Below are 14,618 nucleotides of genomic sequence, written 5' to 3'. Positions count from 1 at the left end.
GCAGATTGCAGCTGTTTTTGCAGCCAGTTGTTGGTGCAATAGGATCAGACTCAGTGACTCAAACAAAACTAAACAAATAGATGTTGATAGCTGTTCCTGTACTGGGGAATACTTTGGAACCAAAAATGAGAAGAGTAATGTTGTACATGTGGCTTGATTTACAATACAGCATTACCTTAACACAACAATGTAATTACACAACAGGTTGTCCTCAGACAGAGGCTGCTTCAGCTCTTCTGCTGTATGGGACAGGACAGGAAGAAGCTCTTTCCCACAGCATTAACCTTACAAAAATAATCCTTTATATTGAACGCTTGTTTATCCTATTTATTTGTTTGTTTCGTTTATTTCATCAATCTTTCACTGAAGTGCAACAGTATAATTTAACGTAAGATTCTATTGTATTGTATACTGCACACTCTTTGTGGCCAAAGCTAGGTCGGATTCTGGCAGTGTGCCCTGCAGGAGGTTGTCTAAGCCTGTCCATGCATGCAAACAACTACGAGTTGAGCCATTTCTGTATGCCATATTCAATAATGGTCTTTGCTTCCTCATCGCCCTGGGTCAGGAAGCACTCGGTTCTTAATTGCTCGGGGTGCTTGGACCCTCTACTTTCTTTCCATTCTACTTTTTGTTTGTTCTGGTGTGCGTGGTTACACTGAGATTGCAAAATGCAGTAAACAATTAAACATTTAATGAAACAAAACACAATAAAACACTGATAATTTAGTCTATCAGTGTTTTGGTTTATTGTTTTGGAAGAATTGGTTCTTGCATCATGACAACAATTTAAACAAGTCATCAAACCAAGTTGTCGTGGATTCTTTTCTCTTTTTTAAAAAAAAACGCTTTTAAACATAATGTCCTCAGGTCAAATGTGCTCATTTAGGTCATACAGGGGGCTGAGCAATAAGATAAATGTACTTAGTAATTTAAACAAGAAAAAAAGTTGAATCTATGCTATTATTATTGAAGTACACATTATAGTGAGAGAGTAATGTAGCATACACTGCTGATATCTAGCAACATCCAATAATGAGATGTAGTCAGAGTCCTTTTTACATGTACTGCTTTTCTTTTAGGAAAGTGATGGTACTTAGACAGATTAGTGCTACATAAGTTATTTTGTACACTGTCAAAAATCCTTGAGTTCTCAAGGATCCATAAACATCATCAGGACGCCTGCCCTCTACAGCTGTCATGATTGTCTTTCCTTTAATTTTGCATTTCAAAGCATTGTATTTTAAGAGTATTCATAGGAAAGTTTCTGAATATGTACGAGTCAAAAAGAGAAGAGAAATCTGTTTGTGAGTTTGAGAAGCACATCAGCAGGACCTGGAAATGAATCACCTGGTTGTTCATGAGTCACCGAATAAATGAGCTCACCTGCTTCCAAGACGTACAAGTGATGTCATGCTATTACAAAAAAAAAAAAAAAAAAGAAAAAAAAGGAAACTAAAGCTTATTAAAGGTCCCACCCAGCACTTCACTATCTGTAACAATAAGCCGTTAAAAACCTTTAAAAATAGGTAAAGCCAGACCTTTCAATGTGCTACTGATTAAGATGGTATAAATACAATTTAACACTTGATTGATAGCATCTCATGTCGCGTTGTTAATTTCCATAATGTGGCAGTGGAAAAGATCGAGATATAGAGCAGCAGAGGGAAAGGGTTCTTGAAAGATAGAAGAGGAAAATCAGCAATAAAAATGCACAGCAATGCAATCATATACCCATTACAATTTTTTCATTTAAGGTGAAGTTTATGGGTTAGATTCTTCTTTTTTTTTTTGGATTTGATGATTTATATGATAACCTATACTGCAGTAGAGCTGTTTCTGTGTTGTTTATGATTACTATGAAAATTCAATTTCCACTATAAAACCAAAGAACATTATCAGAATATACTGATTCAGCTTTGCCTCATGAAACCAGTCACTGGTGCACTTTATATTTTCAAAGTCAGCAATTCATATTTTGCAGCCTGATCAAGCAAAGTAAAGGTGACAGTGGAAGTGAAGGAGAAAGGAATGGGAAAGGGTGTTCAGGCGTACTGTATGCATGTAAAGAAACAGAATTCATTTGAACTGGTAAAATGCTGAGAATCAAATCTGCTTGCTCCCAAAATCTGGTGGGCTTCAGGCATCAAGAACAGTTCTGCAAGTTTCTTACTGTGTCATTGCAGATGTCTTGTTTGTGTTGTGATGCTGAAATTCGAAAAGTTTGTTTGTGTGTTTGAATCAAACTCAGTGTGAACAGATCGGATTTGAGCAAAACTGAATTAAACAGGAGATTTAGGTGCTGTTGACATGGCGTGCAGTAATGTTATCATCACAGTTAGTGTGAACTAATAGGTAGGCATTTTACTTCTGCATATTACACAAATTCTTGAACTTGTGACAAGTTTGCACGCAGGCATATTTGTGTTTTCACATTAATGATTGTAAACAATGCAGTCGTATTGGTTTTTTTTTCTCGTTTGTTTGTTTTAAGGCTCTGTCTGCTGCCAACATGAGCACTGTGAATGGATTATTCTTGTAAACCTAAGGCCTGAATATTGAAGTGAGCTGAATGTTGTTTTACATGTAGGGAAGAAATCGTGCATAGCTGCTTACATGTTGACAACATGTACTGTAATCATGTAGATGAGGCACAGTTTGCTCTTCCTGTGCCTTTACATGGGTTGCTAGCCTAGAAATTAGTATGGATGAGTGCATTCTCTCTGTGTTGAGGGTAAGCTTCTGAGATTAACTGATCTTTACACCATGTTTTGCAAACACTGTCACTGGCAAAGCATATACAGAGAAGCTTTTGTATTAGGCAGCAACTGGCTTGAAAATCTGAGCTTTTATCAATATAGCTGAAGTAAAATCTTCCATCTGATGCTGGTCTTTTTAAGAGGAACATTGGAAAAATGATTGGGTGATTAGAATTAATCATACACAAGAAGAAATGCATAGATAGTATTCCTTTTACGCTATTTTTGGTAACATCAAGTTTCCTTTTGCTCCCTCAGGTCCCCCGGTCATTGTCGGAATGAGCATCAACGTAGCCAGCATCGACTCCATCTCAGAAGTAAACATGGTGAGTTAGAATCTCTCGTCTTATTTCAGCGTCATGTTTTTTTTCCATCATCAGAAGTCCAGCCGCAGCCTGTAGTTTCTGTCAGCTTTACTGAAGTTCCCTTTGCTGCCCAGTATCAGTAGGAGACATTCATGAGGTTTATAATAGGCCATCAGGGCAAATGCAGTCGTGCATCTGCAAAGACATGATTAGTCCGTGCTTTCCTGACTGAAACGGATACAGATAGTTGTCATAGTAATTGGAAAAAGGTGTTTTTTTTTTCTCCTCCTTCTTTCTTTTCAAATCCTGAACAGAAAACAATTTGTTCACAGCACAATCTCTGTAACTTGCCGGCAGTCAGGAATGCAGGCTGGGTGGAGTAAAATGCAATATGGCTGCAGTCTGAGCAATGACGTCACTCTCAGTTCTTTCTTTATTTCGCTCAGCGTGACACAGTCACTCATGGCGCAGCTCAGTCCTCCCACATGCATCCGCTTTTCTAAGTCTGTTTCTTTTCTTTACTTCTGTCTGCTTTCCTTTTTTTTCCAGAAGTATTGAAGGATTAGTTTATCTGTAGTATGGCTGAGTGCTCATTCGTACCCGACAATAATCAATTTTAAGAGATTAATCAGAATATGGAAGACACTTGTTTTCTGGAAGTGCTACTTGATTTACATTACAATACTGTTTGGAAAAACTATATTACCCTGGAATGCAAAGTAAATATTTTGAAATTGTCTTTTTTTTTTTTTACTCACTGTAAAAATATAAGGTACAGCACTTTGGCCACAGGGGCAATGATCCATTAGCTGAAACAGCATACAGTATCTCCAGTTGAGTGCATTTGTAGTTTGGTACAGTATAATATGTAGGTACAGCTGCACTTAGAGGTTTCCTTTGTTTTAATCTTATTCTATTTTTATATCATGTAATACTGAGTTCTTCAGCTTTTTTTTTTTAAACAGTCATACATACTAAACAGTCTTCCTGGTCTCCCATGGATGGCTAACAATATGGTCCTATCAAAATGGTGATTCGGCCTGTTTCTCTTTCTGTATTCATGTTGTGGTAAAACAGTGATACAGTAATATTTTTTTACTAATCAAATAATGTTATTTTGTTCATGTTTTATAGTTTTTTCAGCTTGTGATGTAGCTCTTCTCTTTTTGTCAGTTCATGTTACTTTTCTATCTTTCTTCCCAGGATTACACCATCACAATGTATTTCCAGCAGAGCTGGAGAGATAAACGTTTGGCCTATGGTGAGCTGAACCTTAACCTGACTCTGGACAACCGTGTAGCAGACCAGCTCTGGCTCCCTGACACCTACTTCCTTAACGACAAGAAGTCCTTTCTTCATGGAGTGACAGTGAAAAACCGCATGATCCGACTTCATCCTGATGGCACCGTCTTATATGGCCTGAGGTAAAATCAGTATCAATAGTTGGTGTCATGTCTTACTTAAGCATTTCATTTCCTCTATTTCTTTTTTTTAATTTAAAATTCAAACTGAAAAATAAAAATAAAATAAAATAAAATAAAAAAAAATCCTCTATTTTAATATTTTATTAGCTCTGCTTTGTGGACCTGAACTAGCCTTTTACAGTGTGTTTCTGAATGTACAATGTGGCTTTTGCAGAGCCAGTGCATTTTTAATACACATAAAACAGATGCCGTTAGAGGATCAGTGTTGATAATATGAAGTATGTTGTTTTGTTGCACAATACTGACAGGAAGCACTATGTTATTATCAAAAGATACACCTTATGCAATAGTGAATGCACCTGATCTTAGCACTCCTAGGGAGGCATTTTTTTACAAACTTAGTAACTGCTGATACATTACATTTTAATATATAGCGTATAAATGGAGTATAACTCTGAATCAAAATGGCCTATGTGCTCCTGCAGACTGAAGACTACAGCTGAGATGGACTCTCTAAGAACAGTGGTTGCTCTGCAGTTTTATCTCTGTTTGACAATTTTCCAACTTTTTACTCCACTTTGTGCACAAAGAACATTTGTACATGCCATCATAAATGCTTCGGAACCATGTGTCTCCTTGTAGGAGTTGGTGTTCTTAAACGACAGCTGTTTGCATGGATTTAGTCCTGTTACAAGAGTTTTATTTTACTCAAGTTCCACAAAATATAACAGTTTTAGATGAATGGAAAAGTCATTTTGACTACCACTGTGGAGTGAAGACCTGATGCACCCCCTGGGATCTTTATCAAACACTTCTTATCTCTAGATTAGGAGCCAGTTAAAATGTTCTTAAATGAATCAGACTATGTTGAACTTCCTGCCTCCCAGCAAACAATTGGAAATCTGCTTCATGGTGTTTTAACACTCCTTGCCCAGTGTATGTCGGGACTTATTGTAAAGCAATCCCTGGAGCTGTAGGCTGGTCTTACAGTAATACATGAAATTAATTCAGCCTCCCAAGTCTCCCATGTGAAGCCCAGTGAGGATTTGTTTTGTAGAAATACAATAGAATATTCACAACATAGTTTTCATAGATTTACAGACATGAAAGTTACAATCACAATGCTTTCTTTAACTTCAAACAGATCATTATTGTCTGCAGGTAAACACAATCTTTTCTTGAATATATCATGCAGCACCAACATGTTTCAGTAGAGGATGAGATTACAGTAGTAAGCTGGTTCCATCTGTAATGAACAATTTAACGTCTTAAAAATCCAACTCCAAAAAAAGTTGTGACCCATATTCTCATAATAATTGTTAAAATATACAATACAATACATATGATAGTTCAACTGATAGACAGAACATAAACTGCTGTCTATTTGCCCCAATCAAGTAAATCTTGATACTTGATATCACCTGTGGCAGTATGAAAGACGAAGTATTTCTGTTAGTATATATAATTCATTCCTGGAGCAGAATGAATGATGGCAGGTTTATTTTTGGCAACGTAAACAGACTCTGAAGTTGTATTTTTATAGTTACTATGTGACCACAGACAGTCATGTTTTGGAAAGAGTGCGAGGTACATCAAAGTTAAGGTTCAAGGACCCTAAGAGGCTAAAAAAAGGTTTAATATATTCCCCCACCTCGCATGTCCCAGATCACTGTGACAAACCAGACAATTCAGTCAATAGTAGTGTGCACAGAAGGACCCATTTAAAATCCCCAGGGTCCTGCTAAAAGGAAGAATGTGTTTGTTCAAACTCCAAATGGATTGTTGCTTTTTTAACACAAGTCATTTTGATAAAGTAATTTGATCGGAGACGAAGAAGCCGAAACGTGTTTTGTTCCATGAATAAACCAAAATAGCAGCAACAAGGTTTAGATCTCATAAGCTGGTAAATTGTTAATGTGGGAATCCATGTTCAGAGGCTCTGAATTATTAAATTAGTGCTGACACAAAATGAGATCTGATTGGATTTGTTTGTTTTTTTTTCCCTCTCTCTTTTTCCTCTTATGATTCTTCATAAAGACTATTATCACTCCAGAAGGAAAGCAGCCTCACTGGTTGGGCAGCATGTATATCTGTGAGATTTCTGTTTTGTCGTTAACCTTTATAAAAGTAGTTCAATTTTGTGAAGAAAAAAAAAAAAAAGTAATGCTACTAATGACCAAAAAAGTACAATCTGTAATTGCACTAAACATATATTACCAAGAAAATTATGTTACCAAAAAGATTAAGTTGCCATTTAATAAGCAAGTTCCATTTCATGCCCTGGCAGGGGAAATGAAAGCTAGGTTCATACACCTGCTCAAGCTGTTATGGACAAAAATTTTAGCAAAACTAAGTTCCAATGCTGCGTTAATTCAATTAACAATAACGTAGCTTTTAAATTTGTGTGTAAAAGTGTGTTTAAAAATACTTTCAAATTAAAAACTTTCTGCCGCCGCCAATTAAAGCAGGTAGAGGCTCAGGAGAATTCATTGCCAAAATGTTGCTAAATTACACTGCGCCATCTGATCTGAATAAACATTCCCAGCTGCTCCACTCAGCACACATGAGCAGATGCATGCTCCTTTGGAACAAGAGAAGTACAAGCAAAGAAAAATAGCATTACACCTGCATTTGCATCTTCACTGGCTTTGAAGGTGCATTAAAAGAAAAAAGGAAATGTAATGCTGATACATGAATCTATTCACTGTGTCATCTTCAAAAATAGATGAGTTCATTGTTTCCATTATTTTGTTTCATGGGATTACAGTTATACTCAAACAAACAATGGAACAATAGTTTTGTATTAATGAATAAATAATCAAGTCAAACAAATGGAGCTATTTTTAGTGATCATCAGCCACTGCAGTGATGGTGTATGGCAGATGGCATGAAGCCCTTGGATATGTCCTCCAGACCATTTTTCAGCAGTATACTGTAATTAGAGGAAGCACATAATCTACATCCAGTGGTGATTCCAGGACCTTTGCAAGCCTCCTGCAAGCATGTAATTAAACTGCTTTGTGGAAATGTTTGACTTTGCCTGAGGGTTGTGTGGACATTTTTTTTTTCCTAGAACAAAAGACACAGCTAACAATAGATGTTTATATTTTCAGTTCAGTTCATTTGAATGAAGAGGCGCTGAAGTCAGACTGCTCGAGGTTTTTGTTGTATTAAATACATTTTAAGACCGTCTCTTTGAATCTGTCCCCTGCGCTTCTGCCATGCGTAGAAGAATGCAAACTAGCTCGATCACATTATACACAATAATACACCTTGCACTGTGCTCCATCCACTCACTTTGAAACATGCTGCTGCTGGTGTTTGTCTTTATTTTTAGCTTTTTATCCAAAGTCTTACTGCTTATAGTGATTTTATGTGAGTAGTGTTGATCAGCAAGCTCTATTTTTACAGTTATGTTAGGTGCAAGCTGACAGTCTCGCTGCCTCACAACCCCACCCTCAATTTTTACCCACTGATCTAGCTTTGAGCATTGAATGGTGCTTGTTTTGACCTTATTCTGTCAGATTAATGTTTAGATTCTACCAGTCATATTGGATTCAATGGGCTGTTTTATATTTACATTAATGAATACAATCAATATAAAAAAAAGACTTTACTGACATGGTAAGAACCCCCATCTTATCTATTTATGTAGAGTAACAGAGCATGTCCATGTGGAGCAGTGATATCCAAAGACAGGAAGTTGTTCTGAAGTTCTTACTTTAGTCCATTCCTTGAGGACTTTTAGTGTTTCTTTGCTCTAAAACACCTGATTGCAATAAATAGATCCAGCAGCGTTTTATTCATAATTTAATTATTATCATTCATTATTATTATAATTATTTTCAATAATTATGTCAGGTGTATTATCATTAATTACATCAGATGTATTACCATTCATTATGCCAGGTGTATTATCATTAATCATGTCAGGTTTACTATCATTAATTACATCAGATGAATTATCATTATTCATGTCAGGTGTATTATCATTATTCATGTCAGGTGTATTATCATTAATTACATCAGATGAATTATCATTATTCATGTCAGGTGTATTATCATTAATTACATCAGATGTATTATCATTAATCATGTCAGGTTTTCTATCATTAATTACATCAGAAGTATTATCATTAATCACGTCAGGTGTATTATCATTAATTACATCAGATGTATTATCATTATTCATGTCAGGTGTATTATCATTAATTTAGTCAGGTCTATGATCAATAAGCGTGACAGTTTCTAGGTAACTGGCACCTTCTGGTTCTGTGGATGTAGGTCTTAATTCTTTGTTTTTGTAGTTTTTCCAAACTCTTTTAAGTCTCTTTGATAATTCGTTCTTATTAAATTTTTAAGTAAAGAAAAAACATAAGAAAGATAAACATTCCTACTCAAAATTCTGTGCAATCTTCCATATAAATGTGAGATGTCCTTGTTTAGATAGAAGAAGAAAAGCAATGCAAACAAAATGTAAAAAAGCAGACTAACTAGTTTGGTATGTTTAAATCGGAACTTTCTTGGTTTAAAACCGCAGTGCTAATCATTCAGCCCAACTCATTAATGGTCATGTAAAATAACATAAAACCTAAGGAATAGTAAATTAGCTATATATATTTTATTTTGCTAATGCAAAATCTTTGGCATTTTCTGGCATCTTTCTAGAGATTTTGAATTTAGGGCCTCCTTATTGGGTATCACATTGATGTGTCTTTAGGTCAAGTGAAAGATGAGTTCCTTTGCTGCCAAGGACATAAAAAGTTTCCATAAATGCACAGTATGCCTGCCCACAATTTGCCTTCAGGCAGCCACATGTAAGAGTGAAAATGCATATAAGCTCTAAAATCCAAGACATCTAAAAAAAAAAAATGTCTTACTTATCACCGTGAAATATTGCTTTTGTAAAAATCTTTCATTGCAAGACTTGAATTTAGGATGAGAGGTGAAATGTTTAGAAGAGGAGCACATGACGCGCAAGAGAGCATTTGAATTTTGTAAATTCATTTTGTAGACATCATTCAAAAAAGTTAGATTCAGCTTTGGATAAAAGCGTCTGCTAAATAACTGTAGAATAGTTTAAAAAAAAAACAAAAAACATTTAGAGCAGGTTTTCTGAACTTGCTGGTATAATGAGAGGCTGAAACATCGTTAGCAGACTGACAAGTTGGTTTGATAGTGTACTTGGTCCTGAGAGCATTGGGGGCTTTGTTGAGCTAAGCTCTTGCCAGATTGTGTTTTCTCATTTTCAATTCCTGCGACTCTGCTCTCTCTCTTGTTCTTCTGTTTATTAAGCCAAGTGCTGTGATAGTACAGTGATCTTCTTTAGTAAGCAAGCAACCACACAGACATGGATACAGGAGTAGACTGTGTAGGCGTCAAAAGTATTGCTCACGTATCTAAACGCCTCTGTGTCTGTAGTGCCGAGCTTCTGGTATCCACCTCCATACTTCTTTAGTTGTGTTATGTTGGCAGGCGGCAGGCGCTTGGTCAGAAATGCTGGAAGTAGCCTACTGAATTATTTTTAATATTCTATTCATAGTCCCTTGTGGTGGTTCTTTCCTTTTCCGAAGTTGTGAATTGGCACTATATTGATAAAACTACATTTAACTGAATGAAATTAAGTTACTGTGCTGGCTGTGCAAAAGCCAGGCGACCTGTTTAGGGTGTAACCTGCCTCGCACCTGATAACTCCCATTTGGCTCCAGCTTCCCCACAACCCTTAATTTGAATAAGTTGTATAGAAAATCAACAAATGAATGACTAATTTTTGTATGAAAAAAAAGATAAGACAAAGAAAGAAAAAGGTATTCCACTTTATTCACATACAAGAAATAGCAAGAAATCTACACAGACGACATAGTGCTGATTGTCAGACTGCAGTGCCTGCTCAGGTCTAAAGGATGCTGATCATCTCTGGTGGGACTGGAAGTTGCTGACCTACATCTGCTGACATTTCCAAATCCCTCGCCCTCGCTGTGAGCCGTCCCAGCTCGTGCCTACTCAAGTGTTGAGTCTCTCCTGACTTGTTAACTGTCAAACATAAAGTCAGTTTTATTTCTACTGTGCTTTTTTTTTTTTTTTGCCAAAGGAGTCAAGAATGTATTTCTGTCCATTACTCAAAGCTGCTGTTGCTGCTACTACGGCCTGAACCATGCTGATATACCCCAGATACTGTTTTTTAAAAAACTCAAACAGCAACTTGTCACCCTGTTTACAATTGCAGAGGACACATAGCCTTGCTTCAGTGAGAGTCCTGAGAGAGCACTTGATGGGTTCCTCTATATTTTAGCTTGGTTTCAGTTTTCACCTCACCGCACCTTTTCTTTTTTTTAAGAATGCATTTGTGGGTGGAAAATTTGTGCACTTTTGTTTTATGGCCATGATAAAGTGAGTAGTTTTTCCATACACTCAAATAAAACAGTAAACAACACATTAAGAGCATTGTAGTGTAAAGTGAATTAACCACCTGAATATGAAGACAGGGTTTGTTCAAAGTTATTTAAAATTAGGGCCTTTGCAAGAAAATAAAGTTAATGGTACGTAGTTTGTGAAAATAAGCTCACTAACTGCAGCTTGTATCAGTCTTTTGACCTGACAGTGTACCTGTAGTTACATATTACTTTAAGCTATATGATAATATTTCTAATGGCTTTACCTTTGGATTTCTGAAGTTGTTTTCAAGTCAACTTGATCCCCAGAAAAAGGATATGTTCATGCTTTTAACAACTATTCTGAGCAGGCACAAGCCTGACATTAATAAACATTACGAACTCATACCAAGAATGCTTTTATATTCCAGCATATCTACTGAGGTTTTGGCTGAGTTCCAAATAAAAAAAATACATGCAGACTTGTCTAGACTGTCCTTTTCTTTATAAAAAAAAAATATCCATGGGGGATATTTGTATATATAGGTACATACTTTAGATACATTCCAAGAAAAAAGGATTTTTTTGTGGTTGTAAAAGGAATTACTTTGGAAAGGTAAAATACTGGCCACTTTGTTAAAAGAATGTATATTAATCCTAAACACAATTCTTTCTCATCCGAGAGAGAGAGAGAAAAGGGTAGGATTAAATGTGTGTTTAAATAAAATTTTATTTGTTATTACCATGTAATATGAGCTAAAAGACAACTATTAACTGTCAGAGTTTTGCTGTAAAAGGAAAAAAATCCATCCATGAAGGTGACTGTGCCATTGTGAAAAGCTCAAACTTTGATAATTTTGTAGCTAGACTGAAGGCAAGTTTTTTTTCTGAGCCCAACCAGGAAGTGTGTAACTGACAGAACTTATGTTGGTCTCTGTCTCACATCCTACAAAAGCCTTTGGTTGAAAGGGCACTATTTACTGCTCCATCCTGTCTTAGCTTAACAGAGACGTCTTTGTGCTCAAACGTAAACAAACAGGAGCTATATGACCATTTCAGTTGAAACAGGAACATGTGAAGAGCAACTAAAAGGTATTGTAAAGAATTAAATAGTTGTTATTGGGCAGTTCTATGTTAAAAAAAGAAGAAAATCATGATCTTCCAGTGACCCTTCTCGTTAACGTAATTGGCAAAGATGTTATTTGAGTGTAACAAGCGTTTCTGCTGGATGGGGTGCTGTGAGACAGAAGGGAGATGCAGTACGGTGTAGATGCAGTAGCAGAATGCGGCTCAGTAAACACAAACCTGTCACTGCTTTTATTCATGTATATTTGCCTTTACCCTTAATGGAGCATTCTCCCATCATAGTTGCAGAAACCTTTCCTTCCTTTCTGTTAATCTGGCCAAATCAGCCTCAGCAGAATATATTTTGTTTTCCAATTACCTGCTGAGAAAACTCTGCTCGTGTCACCATGACCAATTTACAGACTTTGTGTTTCAGCAATACTTGCAATCATCTACAGTATTGCTAATTGTGTACATTGTATATGAGTGTGTAGATCTGCTTACTGCATCAATAGGAAACCACAGTCTGTGGTGTTATTTCTGGCTGCCATGATTATTAATGCATCTAAAATTTGTTGCATCCCTGAAAGGGTTAAACTTCACATGATTCCCGTCATGTTCTAGCATGCAGCGGAGATGTGTATTATGCATGTGAAAGTCTGTCTGCGAATGGGCTGGTGGCTTCTGTCACAGAGATGATGAACCGAAAATTTATTTTTTCTCTTTCATTTAGAGAGGGGCAGTAAGCGTGAGAAAGCTGGTAGCATGAACATGTACCAGCTGGTATCAAAAACAGAAATGCAATTATTAAAATGTGCTGCACCAGTAAATATCTCAGTTAAATGAAAAGACCCCCACATGTGTAATTTGTAGCCAAAGCTGTTTTCCTGGGCTTCGAGATTTATTGATGTTCATAAAGCAATATGCACGTATCTCTTCAAAAGCTACCTTGCAGAAAATCCTATATGGGGGAGGGCAATGAATAACATACATCAACAAAATGTAAAGTTGAGCAGTTAGTGATCTGAAATTAGAAAATGTGGAATACAAACAACTTTTTTCTTATCATAAGAGATCAAATAAGAGAGCAATGATTACTTTCCATGGCTACATAACAAATTCAGACATTCCTAATATGTAATGACCCTTAAGAGAAAGAAGCTATTTCAAATCCCTAGAAACCCATTAAAGCCCATATTCACCACACTACAAGTAAAAAGCCCTGTGAAGTATTGAACTGCTGCAGTTCATTCATGTTCAACAAATAACAACAAAATAATTACTCCGAAGTACCGTATGCATTGCTATGGGAATTCATGGTGTCAAAAATGATATAATTGCCTTTGTTGTTGATGACACAGGTCTTTATTTTTCTGCTCTGTCCTCAGAATAACAACCACCGCTGCTTGCATGATGGACTTGAGGAGGTACCCTCTCGATGAACAGAACTGCACCCTGGAAATTGAAAGCTGTAAGTTATGATGAAAACACACTCATAGACTTACAATTATTACGTCATTTAAAACAAAGACAACACTTGAAAATACAGTAAATAGATTACTTTATAGTAATCTATAATTATAATATTGATATGATATGTATAATATATTTATAATATATATAATATTTTCTATGGTTTTTTACACTGCAGATAATTTGTACACCAAGTGAGGATTTGCTAACTCTTTTGTCAGGTGACAGATGCATTATTGGATCTTCCGAAAGCTTTATTATAGTAATAAATATTATTCCTGTTCATTTTTATGAAAACACCTCAGGCCACTATCATAGTTATGTGTTTGTGTAGTTTTGCTTAATTTGTCCTCATTCTGAAAATCTGATTCAAATTAGATGGTTATTTAAAAAAATAAAATAAAATATGTTAAAATAAATAAAACAAAATAATAGAGTTCAAAGAGCTACTGTGTTCTTGGTCTTAACCAGCAAAACATCTAGCAAAAAAGTTACAAGTTGTTTGTTGGAGAAATGTATATTGTTCCCCTACATCTGCATAGAAACATGGAAAGATTTGTTATCTGATAAGTGTGCTGTTGCATACCACATGTTTCCGCTAAAGTAAGTTCATTGAACCCTTTTTATACGAGGCCTCTGTTGAAAGTAATTAAAATACATTCTTACTCGAACAAGCAGCTTTAGAGTAACTAACTTGCTTTTAAACTTTGCTGAGTAAGACAGCTTTCCAAATAAGAAATCACAGTAATGTCTTCCTCTTAAAATAATCTCAAATATTGCTGCATCATATTCTAAATGATGTTTGATTCAGCATATTCATTAGAAAAAGGTAGATACAAATTTTAAGGACACTATAAGTAACCTAGGCAACAAATGCTTTCATATTATAATTGTCCAGGAGAAAATGTGCTAGTTTTGTAATTAGAGACTGCATTAACTTGATCATTTTCAGTGACAATGCCATTAATCAAATTGACCTGCTCAATATATTTATGTTTTGGGGTTCTTGTTCCTCAAGATGAAAAAGCAGTGTTTATTCCCAGGCACTGGAGTAAACAATGAAATATGAAAAGTCTATAAATTAATAAACTGCATAAAAATCGGCTGTTTACGCTCATGGAATGGCATGCACCGGTGACTTGTGCACATTAACCATCAGTTTGATGGATTAGGTAGGCAGTTGTTTCAATTTCATGGACAATGTCACATTTCTCTACCCTA

General features: G+C 35.9%; 1 protein-coding gene across 1 annotated transcript in view; it reads left to right on the top strand.

Moving 5' to 3' along the window:
• gabrb4 (gamma-aminobutyric acid type A receptor subunit beta4) overlaps positions 1–14,618 on the top strand; it is a gene marked incomplete at both ends in the record, with an annotated part of 50,474 nt that overhangs the window by 27,423 nt on the left and 8,433 nt on the right. The window contains 3 exons of the mRNA XM_079247225.1: positions 3,018–3,085; positions 4,268–4,488; positions 13,313–13,395. Coding sequence (XP_079103351.1) covers positions 3,018–3,085; positions 4,268–4,488; positions 13,313–13,395 — 372 coding nt within the window. The remainder of the gene's footprint in view (positions 1–3,017; positions 3,086–4,267; positions 4,489–13,312; positions 13,396–14,618) is intronic.

The sequence above is a fragment of the Telmatherina bonti genome (genome assembly GCF_933228915.1).
Source record: "Telmatherina bonti genome assembly, chromosome: 10".
Classification (NCBI taxonomy): Eukaryota; Metazoa; Chordata; class Actinopteri; order Atheriniformes; family Telmatherinidae; genus Telmatherina; species Telmatherina bonti.
This window is presented reverse-complemented; position numbering and strand designations above follow the sequence as displayed.